Genomic DNA, 22,951 nt, shown 5'->3' with positions numbered 1-22,951 from the left:
CAGCCTGACCAGCGAGAGATGAAGCAGGGCGAGGCATCGCCTCACCTGGGAAGCACAAGGGGAAAGGGAATCCCTTTTCCTAGCCAGGGGAACTGAGACACACAACACCTGGAAAATCGGGTAACTCCCACCCCAATACTGTGCTTTAAGCAAACAGGCACACCAGGAGATTATATGCCACACCTGGCCGGGAGGGTCCCACACCCACGGAGCCTCCCTCATTGCTAGCACAGCAGTCTGCCATCTCCCAGCAAGGGAGCAGCGAGGCTGGGGGAGGGGCGCCCGCCATTGCTGAGGCTTAAGTAGGTAAACAAAGCCACTGGGAAGCTCGAACTGGGTGGAGCTCACAGCAGCTCAAGGAAACCTGCCTGTCTCTGTAGACTCCACCTCTGGGGACAGGGCACAGTAAACAACAACAAAAGCCAAAAGCAGCAGAAACCTCTGCAGACGCAAAGGACTCTGTCTGACAGCTTTGAAGAGAGCAGTGGATCTCCCAACACGGAGGTTGAGATCTGAGAAGGGACAGACTCCCTGCTCAAGTGGGTCCCTGACCCCTGAGTAGCCTAACTGGGAGACATCAGCCACTAGGGGCAGTCTGACACCCCACACCTCACAGGGTGGAGTACACCCCTGAGAGGAAGCCTACAAAGCAAGAATCAGACAGGTACACTCGCTGTTTAGCAATATTCTATCTTCTGCAGCCTCTGCTGCTGATACCCAGGCAAACAGGGTCTGGAGTGGACATCAAGCAATCTCCAACAGACCTACAGCTGAGGATCCAGACTGTTACAAGGAAAACTATCAAACAGGAAGGACACCTACACCAAAACCCCATCAGTACATCACCATCATCATCAAAGACCAGAGGCAGATAAAACCACAAAGATGAGGAAAAAGCAGGGCAGAAAAGCTGGAAATTCAAAAAATAAGAGTGCATCTCCCCCAGCAAAGGAGCGCAACTCATCGCCAGCAATGGATCAAAGCTTGACGGAGAAGGATTTTGACGAGATGAGAGAAGAAGACTTCAGTCCATCAAACTTCTCAGAGCTAAAGGAGGAATTACGTACCCAGCGCAAAGAAACTAAAAATCTTGAAAAAAAAGTGGAAGAATTGATGGCTAGAGTAATTATTGCAGAGAAGGTCATAAACGAAATGAAAGAGATGAAAACCATGACACGAGAAATACGTGACAAATGCACAAGCTTCAGTAACCGACTCGATTAACTGGAAGAAAGAGTATCAGCGATTGAGGATCAAATGAACGAAATGAAGCGAGAAGAGAAACCAAAAGAAAAAAGAAGAAAAAGAAATGAACAAAGCCTGCAAGAAGTATGGGATTATGTAAAAAGACCAAATCTATGTCTGATTGGGGTGCCTGAAAGTGAGGGGGAAAATGGAACCAAGTTGGAAAACACTCTTCAGGATATCATCCAGGAGAACTTCCCCAACCTAGTAGGCCAGGCCAACATTCAAATCCAGGAAATACAGAGAACGCCACAAAGATATTCCTCAAGAAGAGCAACTCCAAGACACATAATTGCCAGATTCACCAAAGTTGAAATGAAGGAAAAAATCTTAAGGGCAGCCAGAGAGAAAGGTCGGGTTACCCACAAAGGGAAGCCCATCAGACTAACAGCAGATCTCTCGGCAGAAACTCTCCAAGCCAGAAGAGAGTGGGGGCCAATATTCAACATTCTTAAAGAAAAGAATTTTAAACCCAGAATTTCATATCCAGCCAAACTAAGTTTCATAAGTGAAAGAGAAATAAAATCCTTTACAGATAAGCAAACGCTTAGAGATTTTGTCACCACTAGGCCTGCCTTACAAGAGACCCTGAAGGAAGCACTAAACATGGAAAGGAACAACTGGTACCAACCATTGCAAAAACATGCCAAAATGTAAAGACCATTTAGGCTAGGAAGAAACTGCATCAACTAACGAGCAAAATAACCACTTAATATCATAATGGCAGGATCAAGTTCACACATAACAATCTTAACCTTCAATGTAAATGGACTAAATGCTCCAATTAAAAGACACAGACTGGCAAACTGGATAAAGAGTGTAGACCCATCAGTCTGCTGTATTCAGGAGACCCATCTCACACGCAGAGACATACATAGGCTCAAAATAAAGGGATGGAGGAAGATTTACCAAGCAAATGGAGAACAAAAAAAAGCAGGGGTTGCAATACTAGTCTCTGATAAAACAGACTTTAACCCATCAAAGACCAAAAGAGACAAAGAAGGCCATTACATAATGGTAAAGGGATCAATTCAACAGGAAGAGCTAACTATCCTAAATATATATGCACCCAATACAGGAGCACCCAGATTCATAAAGCAAGTCCTTAGAGACTTACAAAGAGACTTAGACTCCCATACAATACTAATGGGAGACTTCAACACTCCACTGTCAACAATAGACAGATCAACGAGACAGAAAGTTGATAAGGATATCCAGGAATTGAACTCAGCTCTGCAGCAAGCAGACCTAATAGACATCTATAGAACTCTCCACCCCAAATCAATGGAATATACATTCTTCTCAGCACCACATCGCACTTATTCCAAAATTGACCACATAATTGGAAGTAAAGCACTCCTCAGCAAATGTACAAAAACAGAAATTATAACAAGCTGTCTCTCAGACCACAGTGCAATCAAACTAGAACTCAGGACTAAGAAACTCAATCAAAACTGCTCAACTACATGGAAACTGAACAACCTGCTCCTGAAGGACTACAGGGTACATAACGAAATGAAGACAGAAATAAAGAAGTTCTTTGAAACCAATGAGAACAAAGATACAACATACCAGAATCTCTGGGACACATTTAAAGCAGTGTGTAGAGGGAAATTTATAGTACTAAATGCCCACAAGAGAAAGCAGGAAAGATCTAAAATTGACACTCTAACATCACAATTAAAAGAACTAGAGAAGCAAGAGCAAACACATTCAAAACCTAGCAGAAGGCAAGAAATAACTAAGATCAGAGCAGAACTGAAGGAGATAGAGACACAAAAAACCCTCCAAAAAATCAATGAATCCAGGAGTTGGTTTTTTGAAAAGATCAACAAAATTGACAGACCACTAGCAAGACTAATAAAGAAGAAAAGAGAGAAGAATGAAATAGACGCAATAAAAAATGATAAAGGGGATATCACCACCGACCCCACAGAAATACAAACTACCATCAGAGAATACTATAAACACCTCTATGCAAATAAACTAGAAAATCTAGAAGAAATGGATAATTTCCTGTACACTTACACACTTCCAAGACTAAACCAGGAAGAAGTTGAATCCCTGAATAGATCAATAGCAGGCTCTGAAATTGAGGCAATAATTAATAGCCTACCAACCAAAAAAAGTCCAGGACCAGATGGATTCACAGCTGAATTCTACCAGAGGTACAAGGAGGAGTTGGTACCATTCCTTCTGAAACTATTCCAATCAATAGAAAAAGAGGGAATCCCCCCTAACTCATTTTATGAGGCCAACATCATCCTGATACCAAAGCCTGGCAGAGACACAACAAAAAAAGAGAATTTTAGACCAATATCCCTGATGAACATTGATGCAAAAATCCTCAATAAAATACTGGCAAACCGGATTCAGCAACACATCAAAAAGCGTATCCACCATGATCAAGTGGGCTTCATCCCTGGGATGCAAGGCTGGTTCAACATTCACAAATCAATAAACATAATCCAGCATATAAACAGAACCAAAGACAAGAACCACATGATTATCTCAATTGATGCAGAAAAGGCTTTTGACAAAATTCAACAGCCCTTCATGCTAAAAACGCTCAATAAATTTCGTATTGATGGAACGTACCTCAAAATAATAAGAGCTATTTATGACAAACCCACAGCCAATATCATACTGAATGGGCAAAAACTGGAAAAATTCCCTTTGAAAACTGGCACAAGACAGGGATGCCCTCTCTCACCACTCCTATCAACATAGTGTTGGAAGTTCTGGCTAGGGCAATCAGGCAAGAGAAAGAAATCAAGGGTATTCAGTTAGGAAAAGAATAAGTCAAACTGTCCCTGTTTGCAGATGACATGATTGTATATTTAGAAAACACCATTGTCTCAGCCCAAAATCTCCTTAAGCTGATAAGCAACTTCAGCAAAGTCTCAGGATACAAAATTAATGTGCAAAAATCACAAGCATTCTTATACACCAGTAACAAACAGAGAGTCAAATCAGGAATGAACTTCCATTCACAATAGCTTCAAAGAGAATAAAAAACCTAGGAACCCAACTTGGAAGGGATGTGAAGGACCTCTTCAAGGAGAACTACAAACCACTGCTCAGTGAAATAAAAGATGACACAAACAAATGGAAGAACATACCATGCTCATGGATAGAAAGAATCAATATCGTGAAAATGGCCATACTGCCCAAGGTAATTTATAGATTCAATGCCATCCCCATCAAGCTAGCAATGAGTTTCTTCACAGAATTGGAAAAAACTGCTTTAAAGTTCATATGGAACCAAAAAAGAGCCCGCATCTCCAAGACAATCCTAAGTCAAAAGAACAAAGCTGGAGGCATCACGCTACCTGACTTCAAACTATACTACAAGGCTACAGTAACCAAAACAGCATGGTATTGGTACCAAAACAGAGATATAGACCAATGGAACAGAACAGAGTCCTCAGAAATAATACCACACATCTACAGCCATCTGATCTTTGACAAACCTGAGAGAAACAAGAAATGGGGAAAGGATTCCCTATTTAATAAATGGTGCTGGGAAAATTGGCTAGCCATAAGTAGAAAGCTGAAACTGGATCCTTTCCTTACTCCTTATACAAAAATTAATTCAAGATGCATTAGAGACTTAAATGTTAGACCTAATACCATAAAAATCCTAGAGGAAAACCTAGGTACTACCATTCAGGACATAGGCATGGGCAAAGACTTCATGTCTAAAACATCAAAAGCAACGGCAGCAAAAGCCAAAATTGACAAATGGGATCTCATTAAACTAAAGAGCTTCTGCACAGCAAAAGAAACTACCATCAGAGTGAACAGGCAACCTACAGAATGGGAGAAAATTTTGGCAATCTACTCATCTGACAAAGGGCTAATATCCAGAACCTACAAAGAACTCAAACAAATTTACAAGAAAAAAACAAACAACCCCATCCAAAAGTGGGCAAAGGATATGAACAGACATCTCTCAAAAGAAGACATTCATACAGCCAACAGACACATGAAAAAATGCTCATTATCACTGGCCATCAGAGAAATGCAAATCAAAACCACAATGAGATACCATCTCACACCAGTTAGAATGGCAATCATTCAAAAGTCAGGAAACAACAGGTGCTGGAGAGGATGTGGAGAAATAGGAACACTTTTACACTGTTGGTGGGATTGTAAACTAGTCAACCATTATGGAAAACAGTATGGCGATTCCTCAAGGATCTAGAACTACAAGTACCATATGACCCAGCCATCCCATTACTGGGTATATACCCAAAGGATTATAAATTATGCTGCTATAAAGACACATGCACACGTATGTTTATTGCGGCACTATTCACAATAGCAAAGACTTGGAATCAACCCAAATGTCCACCAGTGACAGATTGGATTAAGAAAATGTGGCACATATACACCATGGAATACTATGCAGCCATCAAAAAGGATGAGTTTGTGTCCTTTGTAGGGACATGGATGCAGCTGGAAACCATCATTCTTAGCAAACTATCACAAGAACAGAAAACCAAACACCGCATGTTCTCACTCATAGGTGGGAACTGAACAATGAGATCACTTGGACTCAGGAAGGGGAACATCACACACAGGTGCCTATCATGGGGAGGATGGAGGGGGGAGGGATTGCATTGGGGGTGATACCTGATGTAAATGACGAGTTGATGGGTGCAGCACACCAACATGGCACAAGTATACATATGTAACAAACCTGCACGTTATGCACATGTACCCTACAACTTAAAGTATAATAATAATAAATAAAAAAAAAAGAAAAAAGAATGAAACAGTACAAACAAAAGCTCTGGGAACTATGGGACTACATAAAAAGACTGAATCTATGACTCATTGGAGTACCTGAAAAAGATGGCGAGAATAGAATCAAGTTGGAAAACACGCTTCAGGATATCCTGCAGGATAACATCTCCAACCTAGCAAGACAGGCCAACATTCAAATTCAGGAAATCTAGAGGACTCCAATAAGATACTCTATGAGAATATCAACCCCAGTACACAAAATAATCAGATTCTCCAAGGTCAAAATGAAGGGAAAAATGTTAAGCGTAACCAGAGAGAAAGGCCAGGTCACCTACAAAGGGAAGCCCATCAGACTAACAGCAGGAATCTTGGTGGAAACCCTACAAGCAAGAAGTGATTGAGGGCCAATAATTAAGATTTTTAAATAAAAGAACTGTCAACCCAGAACTTCATATCCGGCCAAGTGATATTTCTTTTTTCACTTCATAATTTATTTATCTTTTCACTTAATAAGTGAAAGAGAAATAAAATCCTTTTGTACAAGCAAATGCTGAGGGAATTCATCACTATCAGGCCTGTCTTACAAGAGCTCCTGAAGGATGCATTAAACATGGAAAGGAAAAACCATTACCAGCCACCACAACAACACAATGAAGTGCTCAGACCAACAACATTATGAAGCAACTATATTAACAAGTCAGCAAAACTAACCAGCCAGTATCATGATGAGAGGATCAAATTCACACATTACAGTATTAATCTTAAATGTAAATGGATTGAATGCCCCAATTTAAAAACACAGGATGGCAAGCTGGATTAAAAAACAAGACCCATCAGTGTGTTCTATTCAAAAGAAACATGTCAGCTACAAAGACACACATACGCTCAAAATAAAAGGATAAAGAAAAATTTATTAAGCAAATGGAAAGCAGAAAAAAGCAGGGGTTGCAATCCTGGTTTCTGACAAAATAGGCTTTAAATCAACAAAGGTCAAAAAAGATAAAGAAGAGCATTACATAATGGTAAAGGGTTCAGTTCAACAAGAAGAGCTAACTATCCTAAATATATATGCACTCAATACAGGAGCACCAAGATTCATAAAACAAGTTCTTAAAGGCATACAAAGAGACTTAGACTCCCACACAATAAGAGTGGGAGATTTTAATACCCTACTGTCAATATTAGATCATTGAGACAGAAAATTAACAAAGATATTTAGGACTTGAACTCAGCTCTAGATCAAGTGGTCCTGTTAAATATCTACAGAACTCTTCACCCCAAAACAACAGAATATACATTTTTCTCGGTGCCAGAAGGCACTTACTCCAAAAATGATCACATAATTGGAAGTAAAACACTCCTCAGCAAATGCAAAAGAAATGAAATCATAACAAACAGTCTCCCAAACCACAGGGCAACCAAATTAGAATTCAAGATTAAGAAACTCATTCAAAACCACATAACTGCATGGAAATTGAACAACCTAGTCCTGAATGACTTCTAGGTAAATAATGAAATTAAGGCAGAAATCAAGAAATTCTTTGAAACGAATGAGAACAAAGATACAACATACCAGAATCTCTGGGACTCAGCTAAAGCACTGTTCAGAGAGAAATTTATAGCACTAAATACAGATCAAAAAGCAAGAAAGATCTCAAGTTGATACCCTAACATCACAACTAAAAGAACTAGAGAACGACAAGCAAATACACCCCAAAACTAGCAGAAGATAAGAAATAACCAAGCTCAAGCGGAACGGAAGGAGACAGACACACAAAAAACTCTTCAAAAAATCAACAAATCCAGGAGCTGTCTTCTTCCTTTTTTTTTTTTCCGAAAAATCAATAAAATAGACAACTAGTTAGATTAATAAAGAAAAAAAGAGAGAAGATTCAAATAAACACAATCAGAAATGATAAGTGGGATACCACTAGTGACTCCACAGAAATACAAAGAACCATCAGAGAATACTATAAATGCCTCTATGCAAATAAACTAGAACATTTAAAAGAAATTGATAAATTCTTGGACACATACACCCTTTGAAGACTGAACCAGGAAGAAGGTGAATCCCTGAATAGACCAATAATGAGTTCTGAAACTGAGATAGTAATAAATAACCTACGAATAAAAACAAACAAACAAACAAAACAATACAAAACAAGAAAAACACCCAGGTCCAGAAGGATTTACAGTTGAATTCTAGCAGAGGTACAAAGAGAAGCTGTTACCATTTCTTCTGAAACTATTCCAAAAAACCGAAAAGGAGGGACTCCTCCCTAACTCATTTTATGAGGCCAGGATGATCCTGATACCCAAACCTGGCAGAGATACAACAAAAAAAGAAAACTTCAGGCCAATATCCCTGATGAACACGGATACAAAAATCCTCAATAAAATACTGACAAACTGAATCCAGCAGCACATCGAAAAGTATATCCACCATGATGAAGTCAGCTTCATCCCTGTGATGCAAGGCTGGTACAACACAGGCAAATAAATTAATGTAATTCATCATATAAACAGAACTAAAGAAAATAACCATGTGATTATTTCAATAGATGCAGAAAAGTTCTTCAATAAAATTCAACATCTCTTCATGGTAAAATCTTTCAATAAACTAGGTATTGAAAGAACATACTCAAAATAATAAGAATTATTTATGACAAACCCACAGCCAATATCATACTGAATGGGCAAAAGCTGAAAGCATTTCCCCTTGAAAACTGGTGAAAGACAAGGATGCTCACTGTCACCACTCTTATTCAACATAGCACTGGAAGTTCTAGACAGGGCAATCAGGCAAGAGAAGGAAATAAAAGGTATTCAGATAGGAACAGAGGAAGTGAAATTGCCGTTGTTTGCAGATGGCATGAGCCTATATCTAGAAAACCTCAACAACTCATCCAAAAAGTTTCTTACACTGATCAGCAACTTAAGTAAAGTTTCAGGATACAAAATCAATGTGCAGAAATCAGAAGCATTCCTATACACCAACAGACAAGCAGAGAGCCAAATCATGAATGAACTCCCATTCACAATTGCCACAAAAAGAATAAAATACCTAGGAATACAGTTAACAAGGGAAGTGAAGGACCTCTTCCAGGAGAACTACAAACCATCACCTAAGGCAATAAGAGAGGACAAAAACAAATGGAAAAACATTACATGCTCATTGATAGGAAGAATCAATATTGTGAAAATGGCCATACTGCCCAAAGTAATTTATAGATTCAACGCTATTCCCATCAAGCTACTATTGACATTTTTTTGCAGAATTAGAAAAAAACTAATTTAAAATTCATATGGAACCAAAAAAGAGCTCATATAGCCAGGACAATCCTAAGCAAAAAGAACAAAGCTGGAGGCATCATGCTACCTGACTTCAAACTATACTACTAGGCTACAGTAACCAAAACAGGATAGTACTGGTACAAAAAAAGGCACATACACTAATAGAACATAATAGAGATCTCAGAAATATGACCACACATCTACAACTATCTGATCGTCAACAAACCTGACAAAAACAAGCAATGGAGAAAAATTCACTATTTAATAAATGATACTGGTACAACTGGCTAGCCATATGCAGAAAATTGAATCTGGAACCATCCTTACACGTATGCAAAAATTAACTCAAGATGGATTAAAGACTTAAATGTAAAACACAAAACTATAAAAACCCTAGAACAAAATCTAGGCATTACCATTCAGGACGTAAGTACAGCCAAATACTTCATGACAAAATCACCAAAAGCAACTGCACAAAAAGCAAAAATTGACAATTGGGATCTAGTTTAACTAATGAGCTTCTGCACAGCAAAAGAAATTATCATCAGAAAGGGAAACTATCATCGGAATGAACAGACACTCTACAGAATGGGAGAAAATTTTCTCAATCTATCCATCTAATAAAGGTCTAACATCCTGAGTCTACAAGGAACTTAAGCAAATATACATGAAAAAAAAATGACCCCATTAAAAACTGGGCAAAGGACATGAACAGACACTTCTGAAAAGGACATGAACAGACACTTCTCAAAAGGAGACATACATGTGGCCAAAAAACATATGAAAAACAGCCCAATATCAGTGATCCCTAGAGAAATGCAAATGAAAACCACAATGAGATACCATCTCACGCCAGTCACAATGGTGATTATTAAGTCAAGAAACAACAGATGCTGGCAAAGTTGTAGATAAAAATGAGCACTTTTACACTATTGTTGGTAATGTAAATTAGTTCCACCATTGTAGGAAACAGTGTGGTAATTTCTCAAAGATTTAGAACTGGAAATACCATTTGACCCAGCAATCCTATTACTGGGTATATACCTAAAGCAATATAAATAATTCTATTATAAAGATTATGGACATGTATATTCATTGCAGCAGTATTCACAATAGCAAAGACATGGAATCACTCAAGTGCCTATCAGTGATAGACTGGATTAAGAAAAATGTGGCATATATACAGCATGGAATACTATGTTGCCATAAAAAAGAGCAAGATCATGTCCTTTGCAGGGACATGGATAAAGCTGTAAGCCATTATCCTTAACAAACTAACGCAGGGACAGAAATCGAAACACCACATTCTCACTTATAAGTAGCAGCTGAACAATGAGAACCCATGGACACCGGGAAGGGAATACCACACACTGGGGCCTGTCAGGGGAGGACAGTTGTGGGGAGAGCATCAGGAGAAATAGCTAATGCATGCTGGTCTTAATACCTAGGTGATGGGTTGATAGGTGCAGCAAACCACCATGGCACACGTTTATCTATGTAAAAAACTGACACATCCTGCACATGTACCCTGGAACTTAATTATAAAAAATAATAAAAGGAGTAGTATAATTTTTTTCATATATGTCTAATAAATGCTTTTACCTTGAATATATAAAGAATCCCTAAAAATCAATCAAGAAAAAGACAAAGCCCTCACCCACTTAAACAACACAAGACTTCAAAAATAAGATATCCAAATATCCAATAAACATGAAAAGATTCTCAAGCCCATTAGTAATCATAGAAATGTACATTTAAAACTACAATGAAATACTATTAGATAACCAATAGTAATGGCTAAAATTAAAAAGTTGAAAATGCCAATTTTGGAAAAGACATGGAGCAATTGGAACCATTACACATACTACTATATAACCTTTCCATTCTTCTAGGTATTGACCCATAGAAATCCATATGAAAATGCACTAAAATATATATAGAAGAATAGTGTTATCTGTTACAGCCAAAATCAAGAAACAATGCACATACTCATTGACATGTGAATGAATATCATGTGATTCTATAGAGAAATTCAAATGAATGAATTGCTACACTCAATGAACATGAACAAATCTCACAACATTGAGGAAATGAGTTCAGATGGAAATTATTACAAATAATAGCAATAGCAAGCAGAATACCATGCACCAGTTACCAATTCCAGGGGAGGACTCCAAACACTTCTGCCCACTGTATCTGGGTATTGGAGTCACCAAAAAACTCCACAACACAGTTAAGCAATGGATGGAGCAAAGCTTTACTACATAAAGAGAGCATGATAAACTTCAATAGTGTGCATTGATTTCCCATGGCTAATTGATCTCTTTTGGCAACCAACAGGGAAATTTGCCTATGGCACACCCCTCTCCTGCTGCAGAGAAAGGATCCTAACCCTTCCTTAGGGAGGCAAGGTATGGCAGTGGGGTTTGCCAGGTGTCATGTAACCCACATGCTTAAGCAGAAAAATAGGTACGCATTTAGCTTGCACCAGGGAAAGATACTCTTGCACAAGGTGGTAAGTCCAGCATAATCATGTGGGCATTTTATCTCTTGGTTAGGGAGTGTTCCAGGCCCAAGGTCCATAAATATGTGGCTAAGTGGGAACCAAAAACTGCAGACATGAGACTGCCTTTCCCAACAAATAATAACGATAAAGAGGACAGGCAAAGATTTTAAGAGAGTGAATAGTGATTTTCATTATCTGAATCAAATATTCACTGTAAGTGGAAAGGAAAACTCCTTTAAAGAGTATTTCTTTGTGGAAAGCACCACCTACTCTCAGTGTCAAGTAAAATAACATTTAATTTGACCACTTTTGACATTTCATATGCAGGATGTCAATTAAGGAAATTTCTCTTTTCACTGGGTATTATGTACCCTGGATGATTCTTCATGTAGTTTGTACTAGACAATCATTAAATATTGCAATAATATCTATTTGATGTCTTTGTATTGCTCAGTATAAATGGAAAATGCTGGAGAATATTGAACATGTGCCTCTCATCTTTGTTTCCAGATGCTGTTGATCAAAGGCTTTTGAGAAAGTAAAAAGTATGTTGCTCTATTGTAAAATCCTTCTTATATTTTTTTAGCCATAGTTTTCCATCTTTGAGAAGAATTCTCAATGCTTTTTACTATTGTCTTATTATGAATATATGAGTGGAAAGTAAATGTAATGTTGGCTGTGGATGCACGTAACATTTTACCTTTGTAAAATTTTTTTTTGTTGTTGTTGTTGCAAAATAATCTATTATGAATCATAGTCAGAGCTACCTTACAAATATTATGAAATGTTATATTTAGGACTGTATATATTTTGTATTCAAATTTCAAAGTCTAAATGCTATCAGATGCCCTTTGTAAAAATAAAATACCAGTTAGCCTATTTTTTAAAGTACCAATTAATGACATAATATTTTAAACGGAGTTTTAAAAATAGGCTTCTATAAGTTTATATGATATATAAGATTATACTCAGCAGCAAACTTGATAAATATAAATGAATAATTTTAAACAACAGAATCAAATAGCTTTTTTCTTATGAATTTGATCTTAACTCTAAGACCTACTTAATGTCTCACTCCCCAAATTTTTTCCAGGGACTTTATCACTGATCTATGAATGTGGGGGATGCTTGCCTTTCTCCATTTTCAAAGTAGCCAACATTGTAAGGCTATAATTCAAAACACTTATCTAAATAAATGTTAACAGAGCTCTAAATTGTATTGCTTCCAAAATACAGAGATGATTGAGACATACTCAAATAATGTAGAAAAATGTACCCCTATGTCAAGCAAAATTTTATTTAGTCAAAACAATTTTTAAATGAAGATAAAATATTGAAGTGTAATTATTATCATAAGACATGCCAACTGATTATTGTTAATATTATAATGAGATAATTAATAATTAGCACCAGGAAGCCCACAATCATATGTGAATTGAACGAGAAAATGCTAAATTTTCTTACACATAGCAAGTATTAAAAGTTGACTGTAGTTGGTGTTAAACTAGCTAATGTTGGCACTTTGGACAGGAAAGGACTAAGGCAGCACTAAAGTTGAAACTAGCTTGGGATGAACTGCTGCTGCTCCTTCAATGGTATTTCCACTAGGGTTCTCTGTTCTGGAAAATTTCTAAGCAGACAAGTGGACAGTTTCCTTCTGTCATTTGAAGACAAGATAATTCTGAAGTTAGCTTCTATGCTGTACTGTAAACAGAAGAGAGAGGTTAGTCTGGTTTAAAATAAATCACTTTCTTTTGCTATTATGCTATAAGGAAAATGTTTGTTTTTTACCCTTTGTGAGTGTTTCACATCTTGAAAATTAAAAAATTCTCAGCATTAAAGAAAGTTTTATTTTGCTATTTTGAAACAAAATTTTCCCTAATTTTCAAAAATGTTAAGCTACTATTTTTTTTTTTTTTACCAGAAATCAAAACATTTACTTGTTTAACAGAACCCCCACCCCAGAACACTGATGAACTTTTAGGTTCCTCCACATTTAACTCTAACTTTCAGTCCCAAATGTTACCTGAAATTAATTACTATTTCATTCCTTCCACCTGGTGTGTCAATATAATACATTTATCTTCAAAATAATGTCCTTATTTTTCCACAGAATTAAATTTTGCCATAATGTCTTATAATAAGAAGAAAAGAAATTTACACACAAAGTGTAGGCCTAATACCTTTCCTCATTCATATAATGAGGGAGATAAGTACACAATCCCCAGGATCACTTATAGGTATAAGATTCATCAAGCCAAAAGTTGCAATCTAAAAATAAATAAAAAATAAAGTCTATTTCATAATTAATTTTCATATTTTGCTACAGTTTATCAAATCTACTTCTCAGAAACCTGTCAAAGTTTTAGTTTAGAATACTTTTGTTGTGATATTTATACTTTAAATAAAATTTCAGTTTCTGATGAAATACTATATTTGCTGATATTGTGTATATTGGTTTCCCATCATCAAAATTTATGCTCACTTACAGAAAATGGTACTTATTATTCTGGTAAATCTATAATGTACCTCTTAAAGCTCTGTTATACACTGGTTTTAATAGTTTCCCATATAGATCATATCTTTAAACATAAGGACAATACCTGTTACATAATTGATACTCAAAAAAATTTGGAATGGATTGAGTTATACTTTAGGTGTAATAATTCACAATACCTCATATATTAGGTACTCAATACATAAGTGCTGAATGATAGCTTAGTAAACAAATAGAATCGATGGTCTTAAGGGATTCAGAAATTGTTGGTGCTGTTAGGTATCTTTGTGTGCTTTGTTTTAAAATACCACATTCGGATATTGTCTTTAGAAAAATGAAAAGTTAAAAGAGTGTTGTCTGTCTTTAAATTAACAAAAGTGAGAAATTATCCTAGGTGACAATGTGGGACTCCTATCAAATTCACCATCAAATACAATGTAATTCCTGGAGAGTTATTTACACTCCTTTAATGTTTTACCCTTTATTTTTGTTCCATTCCTTCTAGAGTTCTCTCTTTTAGTGGACAGGGAAACTACAAAATGGAAAGACTCTTGTAGGGGTTCTCACACTATCCCTTGCCTCACGACTCTCTTTAGTGACAGAAGAGATGATAAGTAAGATGCTTCAATGAGGCAATCTCACACAGATCCAGGAATATTGAACTTTTCACCATCTTACTCTTCCCAGCTCCAACTGAGACAGATGGAGGTGAAACTTACTTCTACTTTCATAGTGAACTGCTGAAATTCATGACAAAATACTGAATTCCTAATATAATACATAGACTATTATACCCTAAACATAAAATAGAATACCCAGTGAATCTTAAAAGTTAGTATACAGCACAGAAGGCATAGCTCATTTTCATACAGAGTAGTCTTAGGAAGTGATGTAATGTCCAGATTTGCATTGTCCAATAGAAATATAATGAGAGCTTATCTGTAATTTTATTTTTTTTAAAGAGCCATATGTTTAATTTTAAATTTTCTTTGATTTTCTTCTTTTCTAAAGAGATAGGGTCTCACTCTGTCACCCGGGCTGGAGTGCAGCAGTGGGATCATAGCTCACTGAAGCCTCGAATTCCTGGTCACAGTGATCCTTCCGCCTTGGCCTCCTAATGTGTTGGGATTACAGGCATGAGCCACTGTGTCCTGCCTTTATTTCAGATTTTTTTAGTAGCTACATTAAAAAAGTAAGAAGAAACTGATAAAATTAATTTGAATTTTTGACCAAATCTATTCAAAACATTATTCAACATATAATCAATATTAAAATACTAATCAGATATTTAATTTTTTGTATTAAGCCTCTGAAAACTTTTGGTATTAAGGTTTATATTTTACATTCATAGCACAACTCAATTTGGATGCTAAATTTTCAATGGCTAAAGTGAAATTTAGTCCTGCCAAAACAATAGAGTTGTGTCTAACAGAAAAATGTTTTATAACTGCTTCAGTTTTAAAACTTAAATTTAAATTAAATTAAGAATTCAGTTCCTTGGTTGCACTAGACACATTTCAAATGCTGAATAGGCACATATGACTAGTAGCTACCATATTGGCCAATGCAGATCTGGATCATTCAGGACAAGCTGGGGAGGTCTCTGGTAATTCAAAAGGAGGTAAGAGGATCATAACTGTGTAGGTAGCTCTGAGAATGCCTAAAGGAACCCCCTGCCAAAAAAAAAAAAAGAGTAGCCTTTTGGTGTCTTCTAGAAAGTGGATAAACCACAATTGTATCCACATTATAATGTATCCTCATGTAGGATAACAATGCTTTAACAACTATTATTTAACTAAATACACCATCTTTATACACTGATTCTCAAAATGAACTCTTCCTTACTTCCCTCATTCTGTTAGTAAAAACATATTATAGTCCCCAAGGAAACCTGAGTTACCATTCTTGGTTTCTATGATGATCTCTCTCTCTCTCATTCTCTCTCTCCCTCCCTCCCTCGTTTCTTCCCCCACAATGAGGTACTAAGTCGTCTCTTCAGTATTTGAAGAGAGATTTGAAATTATCTGATATTTGAAATCTGTCTTCAAATACTGGAAATATCTGAAAATATTTCCAATACCTCTTTCTTCCTTTTGATTTCCACTGGCACTATCCTAGTTCTGGCTTCATCCTTCATATCACACCTTGATTGCTGCAAAAGCTTTCTCACTGATTTTCCTATTCCGGTCTTTCCCATCTAATCCACATTGTACACTAGCATGACATTAACTTTTCTAAAACATAATTTTCATGATCTGACTCCTCTATTAAAACATATTTGCTGGCTTCTCTGTGTCCAGAATAAATGTCTCATTATTCTTACTGTTTTTTGTTTTGTTTTGTTTTTACCTCTTAATCATTTTCATTTTGGTGCCAAAGTAAACATTTTTCTGTTTTTGTTCTTCAATAATTTAATATATTATTTTTCTATCTCCTCCCATCAACAGCGATCTCTTTAAAGGTCAGGGTCATACAGTACTCCTCTCACAGACCCCTCAATATGTTATGGGGTAATCTTCACAATGATGCTCAGTAAATATTTGTTAATTTTGAATATATATAGTATAATCTCCAGCTTACAAATTGCTTTCTCATATGTTTCCCAGATATGAACATGAAAAATGTAGGTCACAGAGACAAACTTCATAGTCTATCCATGTTTCTCGACTACTACTAAAGCATTTTGTTGTATTAATTATAGTAATTGGTAAAAAAAATACCAATGTCAGTGTATTTTTAGCTTATGACCAACAAGATCAATGGAGCCCTAGAAACACAATTCTTTTTAAGCCATTATGTTACTGTGTTTTCAGTTGATGAGAAGTTTTAATAAGTCAATGCCTGAAGAGAAGCAGAAATTAAAACAAGTACCATTATTTAAAAGGAGTGATGGCAACTTTTTTCAGATGAGTCAAGTGCAGCTTATCACCACCAACAGAATTATATCTATTACCTTGAAAGTGTAAAGCTGTTTTCCATGATTTTGCTAGAAAATGATGTTGAAAGAGAAATCATTTGAACAAATTTGTTTAGTGAAACTTTGTGAGCCCATGGACAAATAAAAGCTGTTCCCTCTGAGAACGTAACATCTGTCCTTTGAAAATTTGTCCAGGAATAAGCAGGACAAGACATAGTTTATAATTTTTTATTGGGAGAAAGTTGGTTTAAATAATTTAAAAAAATGAAGTCACAGCATTAAATTATCTTTATGTTTATAAATTTATTTAATTTCCAAGACTTATGTGTTCATCTCAATCCTTGACATACTCATCTGCCAGACACAAAAAATAGTGGTCTATTTAAGAGGCCTTAATGAACAACAACATTTTTGAAATATGCTATATGAGTACAAATATTTCCAGAGCAAAGAGGGAAAACTGTTGAATGGGTAGACACAATCAAATTCCAAGCATTTATCTGATTTACAAAAGTACATCTACTTTTTGTTTTTCACTAAATGAATACAACCACTTTTAATATATATGGGGGGGGGAGCTGTGTGCGTATTTCAACACACACACACACAATACAGAAATATTTCATAGTGGCAAATTTTTAGTGCACTGCCAAAGTGCTACAATAACTGTCATCCACAGACATCCACATGCAAACACTACTGGACTAGTACACTAGAGCAAATAAGAGAGTATTGGCAAAACTCTCTGGCAAAAACTTTTTAAATTGGAAGTAATGAAACAGAAATCCACTTCTAATTTGAAGGGTATAGAAAATAATCTTCATCATTTTAATCACATATACACATAGTATTATCTAAGCTCAGAAAATAACTTCTTTCTGTATGCACAGAACTCCAATGTACACTCAGTAAATGTTAGCGTTCGAAGAAAATGTGCCATGAGGAGAATGTCTGAGGGATAACGGCAGGAAAAAGATATATCCATTAAAAAAGAGGACAGAAAGGCGTGGCAAGGATGGGAATGTGCAGGAAAGGGAAGGGAGAGGGAAGAAAGTAAACTGACCATAAAAGAAACCAATTCAAATGGAAAACAGCGACTAACCTTGACACAGGAATGAATCATGAAGGCTGGACGGGTAGACTGGGAGGGGTAAAGAGAATGTGTCTTCTTTGTTTTAAGCTATATATAGAATTGTCAGATTTAGCCAAAGCCTAGTTGGAATGGGAGTTGGCTAAATTACATGAAACACAGACATTGCCAAAACTACTTCACAACGTTGTTCTGAACAACGAGACACAAGTTGTGAAGATGTTCCCCAAATTGCAAAATGCTACACTAATGTAAGACAGACAGTTTACACAATATTCCAGTTCAATCTTTCCTTTCAACTCTGGGAAATTCCAAGTGCAAACAATTTGATCTACAGAGCACAGAAAGAAAGAAACCTCCACTGCTCCATTATTAGATTTTCAGGGAACAGCAGGCTTCACAGTCACAGAGAAGCCTGACTTTCAAAGCAGAGCAAAGATGGTGACAAATCGATCAAATGGAGAGATATGCTGTTATGCATGTGGGAATTGATCAAATGCAGAGATATGCTGTTCTGCATGTGGGCAATGTCTCCACTCATGGTATTACCCACAGCAATTCTTAGAGGGAAAATTATTCAGTAGAGGGAAGAGGGAATAAACAGATTCCCTTGACTACTTCACCCTGAACTTCATAAAGCTCTTTTGTCTGCACATGAATAAGATTAAAATACTCCAATTATTATAAAAGGACTGAGAATAAAAATGGTACAAATTCACTAAAATATGCCAAAACACAGAGTATTTTTTCTTAACGCAAGAAACAGGAAGAGAAGAAAATTTAACAGTGTGTCAGGTATGTGTGTGCATTGCTATAATCAGTTAAAAGCTAGAAAACTGAGGCTTAATAACTAATTTATTCAAGGCCACTTAACCAACACCACAGAGCCAAAATTTAGCCCTGGGTCTGTTTCATGTCAAAGTCCTAGCTGGCAATTTCCACAAAACTGCCTTCCATCATCAAAAGAAGTCAGGAAGATAAACAGTGAGAACAGCCAACACATTTTTTTGCTATCTGTTTTTTCCTGTTAGTTCTATGACTATTTAAGAAAATATTTTGGTATTGAATAATATTTCTATTACATAGCATTTCCTCCTTTGCTAATGATTAGTAACTCTACAAAGATGATTCATTATATCAGAAGCATCATGAATTAATGCATTTATCTGCAGCAGCTGCTAATACCACAAAAGAGAGAAAACCACAGATTATGCACCACCTACTAAATGAACACAACATAACCTATGAAACATTCATGCCAAAAGCCATGTTTCAATCTCATCAAGTCTCTAGACATAACTAGCAAATTAAAGAAACAGAGGATAGAGGAAAGCAAACATTACCATAGGGATGTAATTAGCAAAACTTAAATCGTAGCAAATGCTACATGTGAAACAACCTCATTTCATAAACAAAATCGCAAGGAAAAAAACAAAGATGAAGGGGAAACATACGGATTAAGAAGACACTTAGGAGATTTACGTGATTCTACTAATTAAAAATAATAAAACAAGTAGCATTTATGAGGCAATTGAAAGTTTGAACTCTCACTGGATATTTACTGATATTAAAGAATTACTGTAAATACCACTTGTGATAATGGAATTATCATTTTTTTTCCATATCAGCCCACAGCTTTCAGAGATATATAAATAATATTTATGGATAAAATGATCAGATGTCTGCTATTTGTTACAAAATAATACTAGAACATGGGGAGTGAGTGAGGATAAGTTAAAAAAGACTGTTCATGGATTCATAATTGCTGAAGTGGAGTGAAAAGTACATGGATGTTCATCATAATATGATGTAACATTATGTACGTTTGCCAAAAAAAGACCATGTGAGGGGTGGAAGGGCAGTTAAAAAAAAAAAAAAAACAAAAAGACATACCACATCACTGAAAAAGTTCTCATATTTTTCAAGGAAATAAATCTATTATCAAGGAATCACAGAGCAGAAAGACCTTAAAAGCAATCTATTCAAACCACCTCAATTTATAAATAAGAAATTAAGGCTCAGATAGGTTAAGTGACTTGCTCAGGGTCACACAACTTATCAGTTCCAGACTCGAGATCAGAATTTAGATCTCCAAACTTGTAGTCCAGGGCTGTGCTCTTTTTGCAAACCAAAAAGAAATGACTGCACTTAGACATTTAGTCCAGAACATCCTCAAAATTGACTGTAATAAAAGTAAGCCACATGGCAAGGAATGAATAGAGTTGGTTCATACCAAAAATGAGCTGCCAGTCACAGTGATAAGATCTGTTTCTTTCTGAGAACCGTGGTTTCCTGCTACGTTGGGGAATCCAAACTGGGTTTCTCCCTCCTGTCCAAAGAAGTCAGAGTCAGGATGTACGTTCCACTCCGCTTTGGTTGGTGTCAGTAGTTCTGAGACACTGTTTTCACAAAGGGTGCTTGAAGGAGTCAGAGCATCTGTGTCCACTGTTAGCTTACTGCTGGGTGTCAAAGCCTGGGGCTCTGGACTGGAGTTTTTCATGGCCAAAGAGCCCAGAGATCCCAATGGCCCCACACTTACACTTGAGACCTCATCCATATCTAAGGGGCTCTGCTGAAAACCAGTGGCCGCCATTCCGAAAAAGAGAGAGGTATCCAGACTTTGAGGAGGGTCGCTGGTGGCCATCAAGGCCGGAGGGTCCACAGCCTGCCCTACGGAATTACTATTAGCAGGGAGGTGCCCTGCCAGAGTCGAGCTCACAGAAGCCACATCAATAGTCAAGATTCCAGAGTTCACCAGTGCTGTGTCCAGCACTGCAGCAGAAGTACTGTCAGGAATATCAGAGAAGAGAGACACAATCTCTGCATCACTGAGATCATTCTGTCTCTGGCTGGTAAGTTCACTGCTGGGTGTAAGAGAATTTGCTGCTTCTAACTGAGCTAAGAGATCCTGGCCCACCTTGTGCCTTTTGGTCATGTGCGTCTTCATGCTGTGCTTGGATGTGAAGAGTTTATTACAAGTGGAGATGGGGCAACGGCTTTTCCAAGTGTCCACATCCTGCAAGTGTTTCTTGGAGTGAATGTAGAGGCTACTGCGAGCAGAGAACCTGGCACAGCAGCCTTCCACAGGACACACGAAAGGCTTTGTACCCAGGTGGGTTATGCTGTGGCCTTTCAAATGTTCAGCCCTCGTGAAAGATTTCCCACAGCCTTCCACAGGGCACATGAACCTCCGGTCATCGTCGTGCTTCCTTTTGTGCCTTAAGAGTTTGGACATGCTGGTGAAGTTCCAGCCACAGCCATCAAAGTCACAAAGGAAAGGTCTCTCGCCGGTGTGACTCCGCAGGTGAATTTTCAACCTACAAGCCTTGTCATATTGCTTGCTGCAGCCAGGAAAAGAGCAGGAAAACAGTTCCTGTTCCCTGAAATGGGCGCGGTTATGGGAAAAGAGAGCACTCACTGTGATAAATGTCTTCTTGCAGCCAGAAAACGCGCACTGGTAAGGCCTCTCGGGTTCGAAGTGGCTGCGCTGGTGGGCGCTGAGTTTGGCCTGCGTGGGGAAGCTCTCCTCGCACACCTCGCATTTGAATGAGTTCTCCTGTTCATGGCCCTTCATGTGCGCCTTGAGGTTGTACACGGTGGTGAAGCTCTTGCCACAGCCCTCCGCTGGGCAGCCAAAAGGCCGCAGTTTGTCGTGAGACTGCAGGTGCCTCTTGAGCTTGTAAGAGGTGGTGAAGGTCCAGCCGCAGCCACCCAGGGGGCATTTGAAGGGTCTCTGGCCCTGGCTGCTGCTGTGCGTCAGCAGGTGCACCTTCAGCTGGTGCTTCTTGGCGAAGGATTGCCCGCACTGCGCCTCGGGGCACAGGTACAGCACCATGCCTGGGCCAGAGCCCAGAGGTCCGCGGGGGCCCAGGGCGGCCGCCGGGCCCTCCACCTCCTCCTCGGGCGCCGGAGCAGGCGCGGGTTCGGCCTGCTCGGCTAGCAGGAGGTCTGGCGGCAGTTCTGGGCAATCACCCGGCTGCGCGGCATGCGGGAACCCGGCTTGCGGGGCGATCAGACACCCGGGCTGCTGGGCAGGAGCGGCCCCTTGCTCCCAGGAGTGTGATGGGGGCGTGGCCAGGGTGAGGACGCCGTTCTCAAAGCGCAACAGCAGGTCCTGGTTGTGGATAGTGACTGTGCCGGTGAAGGCCGCGGCGGGGCCGGGGGCGGAGATCGGGGCCTGAGTGGGAACCGCTGACAGGCAGCGGGGGCCTAGGGCAGTTCGCCCCGCGGAGTTCGCGCCGCTCTCGCCCCCCTGGAACCCCGGGCCCTCCTCGGCCTCCTCCCTCAACACAGGCCCTGTGGCCTGACCCGAGCCCACTGTCTCCACGTCGCCACCCACCGGGTCAAGCAGCACCAGGAAGAAGTCGTCGCCGCCGCCGCTAGGTTGATCGGGCCTCGGCGCCAACAGGCTTGGGCCAGGGCCCCGTGATGCCGTGCCGGCCTCCTCGCACCGCCGCCCGGGCCCGCCATCTTGGGGGCCCCGGAGCAGCAGGAGGCGGCGCGTGGGGACCTGACCAGCCGGCGGGTCAGGGCCTCGGTGGACCCGGCCGCCACCCGCGGGGATACCGCCGTGGCCGCCCTGTAGTGTCCCGCGAGCCGGGAGCAGCTTCGGGATTTCCATCTCTGTGTCCCAGAGGCTCGGCTGGAACC

General features: G+C 38.8%; 1 protein-coding gene across 1 annotated transcript in view; it reads right to left on the bottom strand.

Annotated features, from left to right (window-relative positions):
- The window catches only part of LOC102124832 (zinc finger X-linked protein ZXDB), a 27,722-nt gene extending 4,771 nt beyond the window's left edge, over positions 1 to 22,951 (bottom strand). The window contains exon 1 of the mRNA XM_065538047.2: positions 20,535 to 22,951. Within this exon, the coding sequence (XP_065394119.1) occupies positions 20,535 to 22,922 (2,388 nt within the window). The 5' untranslated portion in view covers positions 22,923 to 22,951. The remainder of the gene's footprint in view (positions 1 to 20,534) is intronic.

This window comes from Macaca fascicularis, chromosome X (genome assembly GCF_037993035.2).
Source record: "Macaca fascicularis isolate 582-1 chromosome X, T2T-MFA8v1.1".
Lineage (NCBI taxonomy): Eukaryota > Metazoa > Chordata > Mammalia > Primates > Cercopithecidae > Macaca > Macaca fascicularis.
Note: the sequence above shows the minus strand (reverse complement) of the source record. Positions and strands in the feature narration are given on the sequence as shown.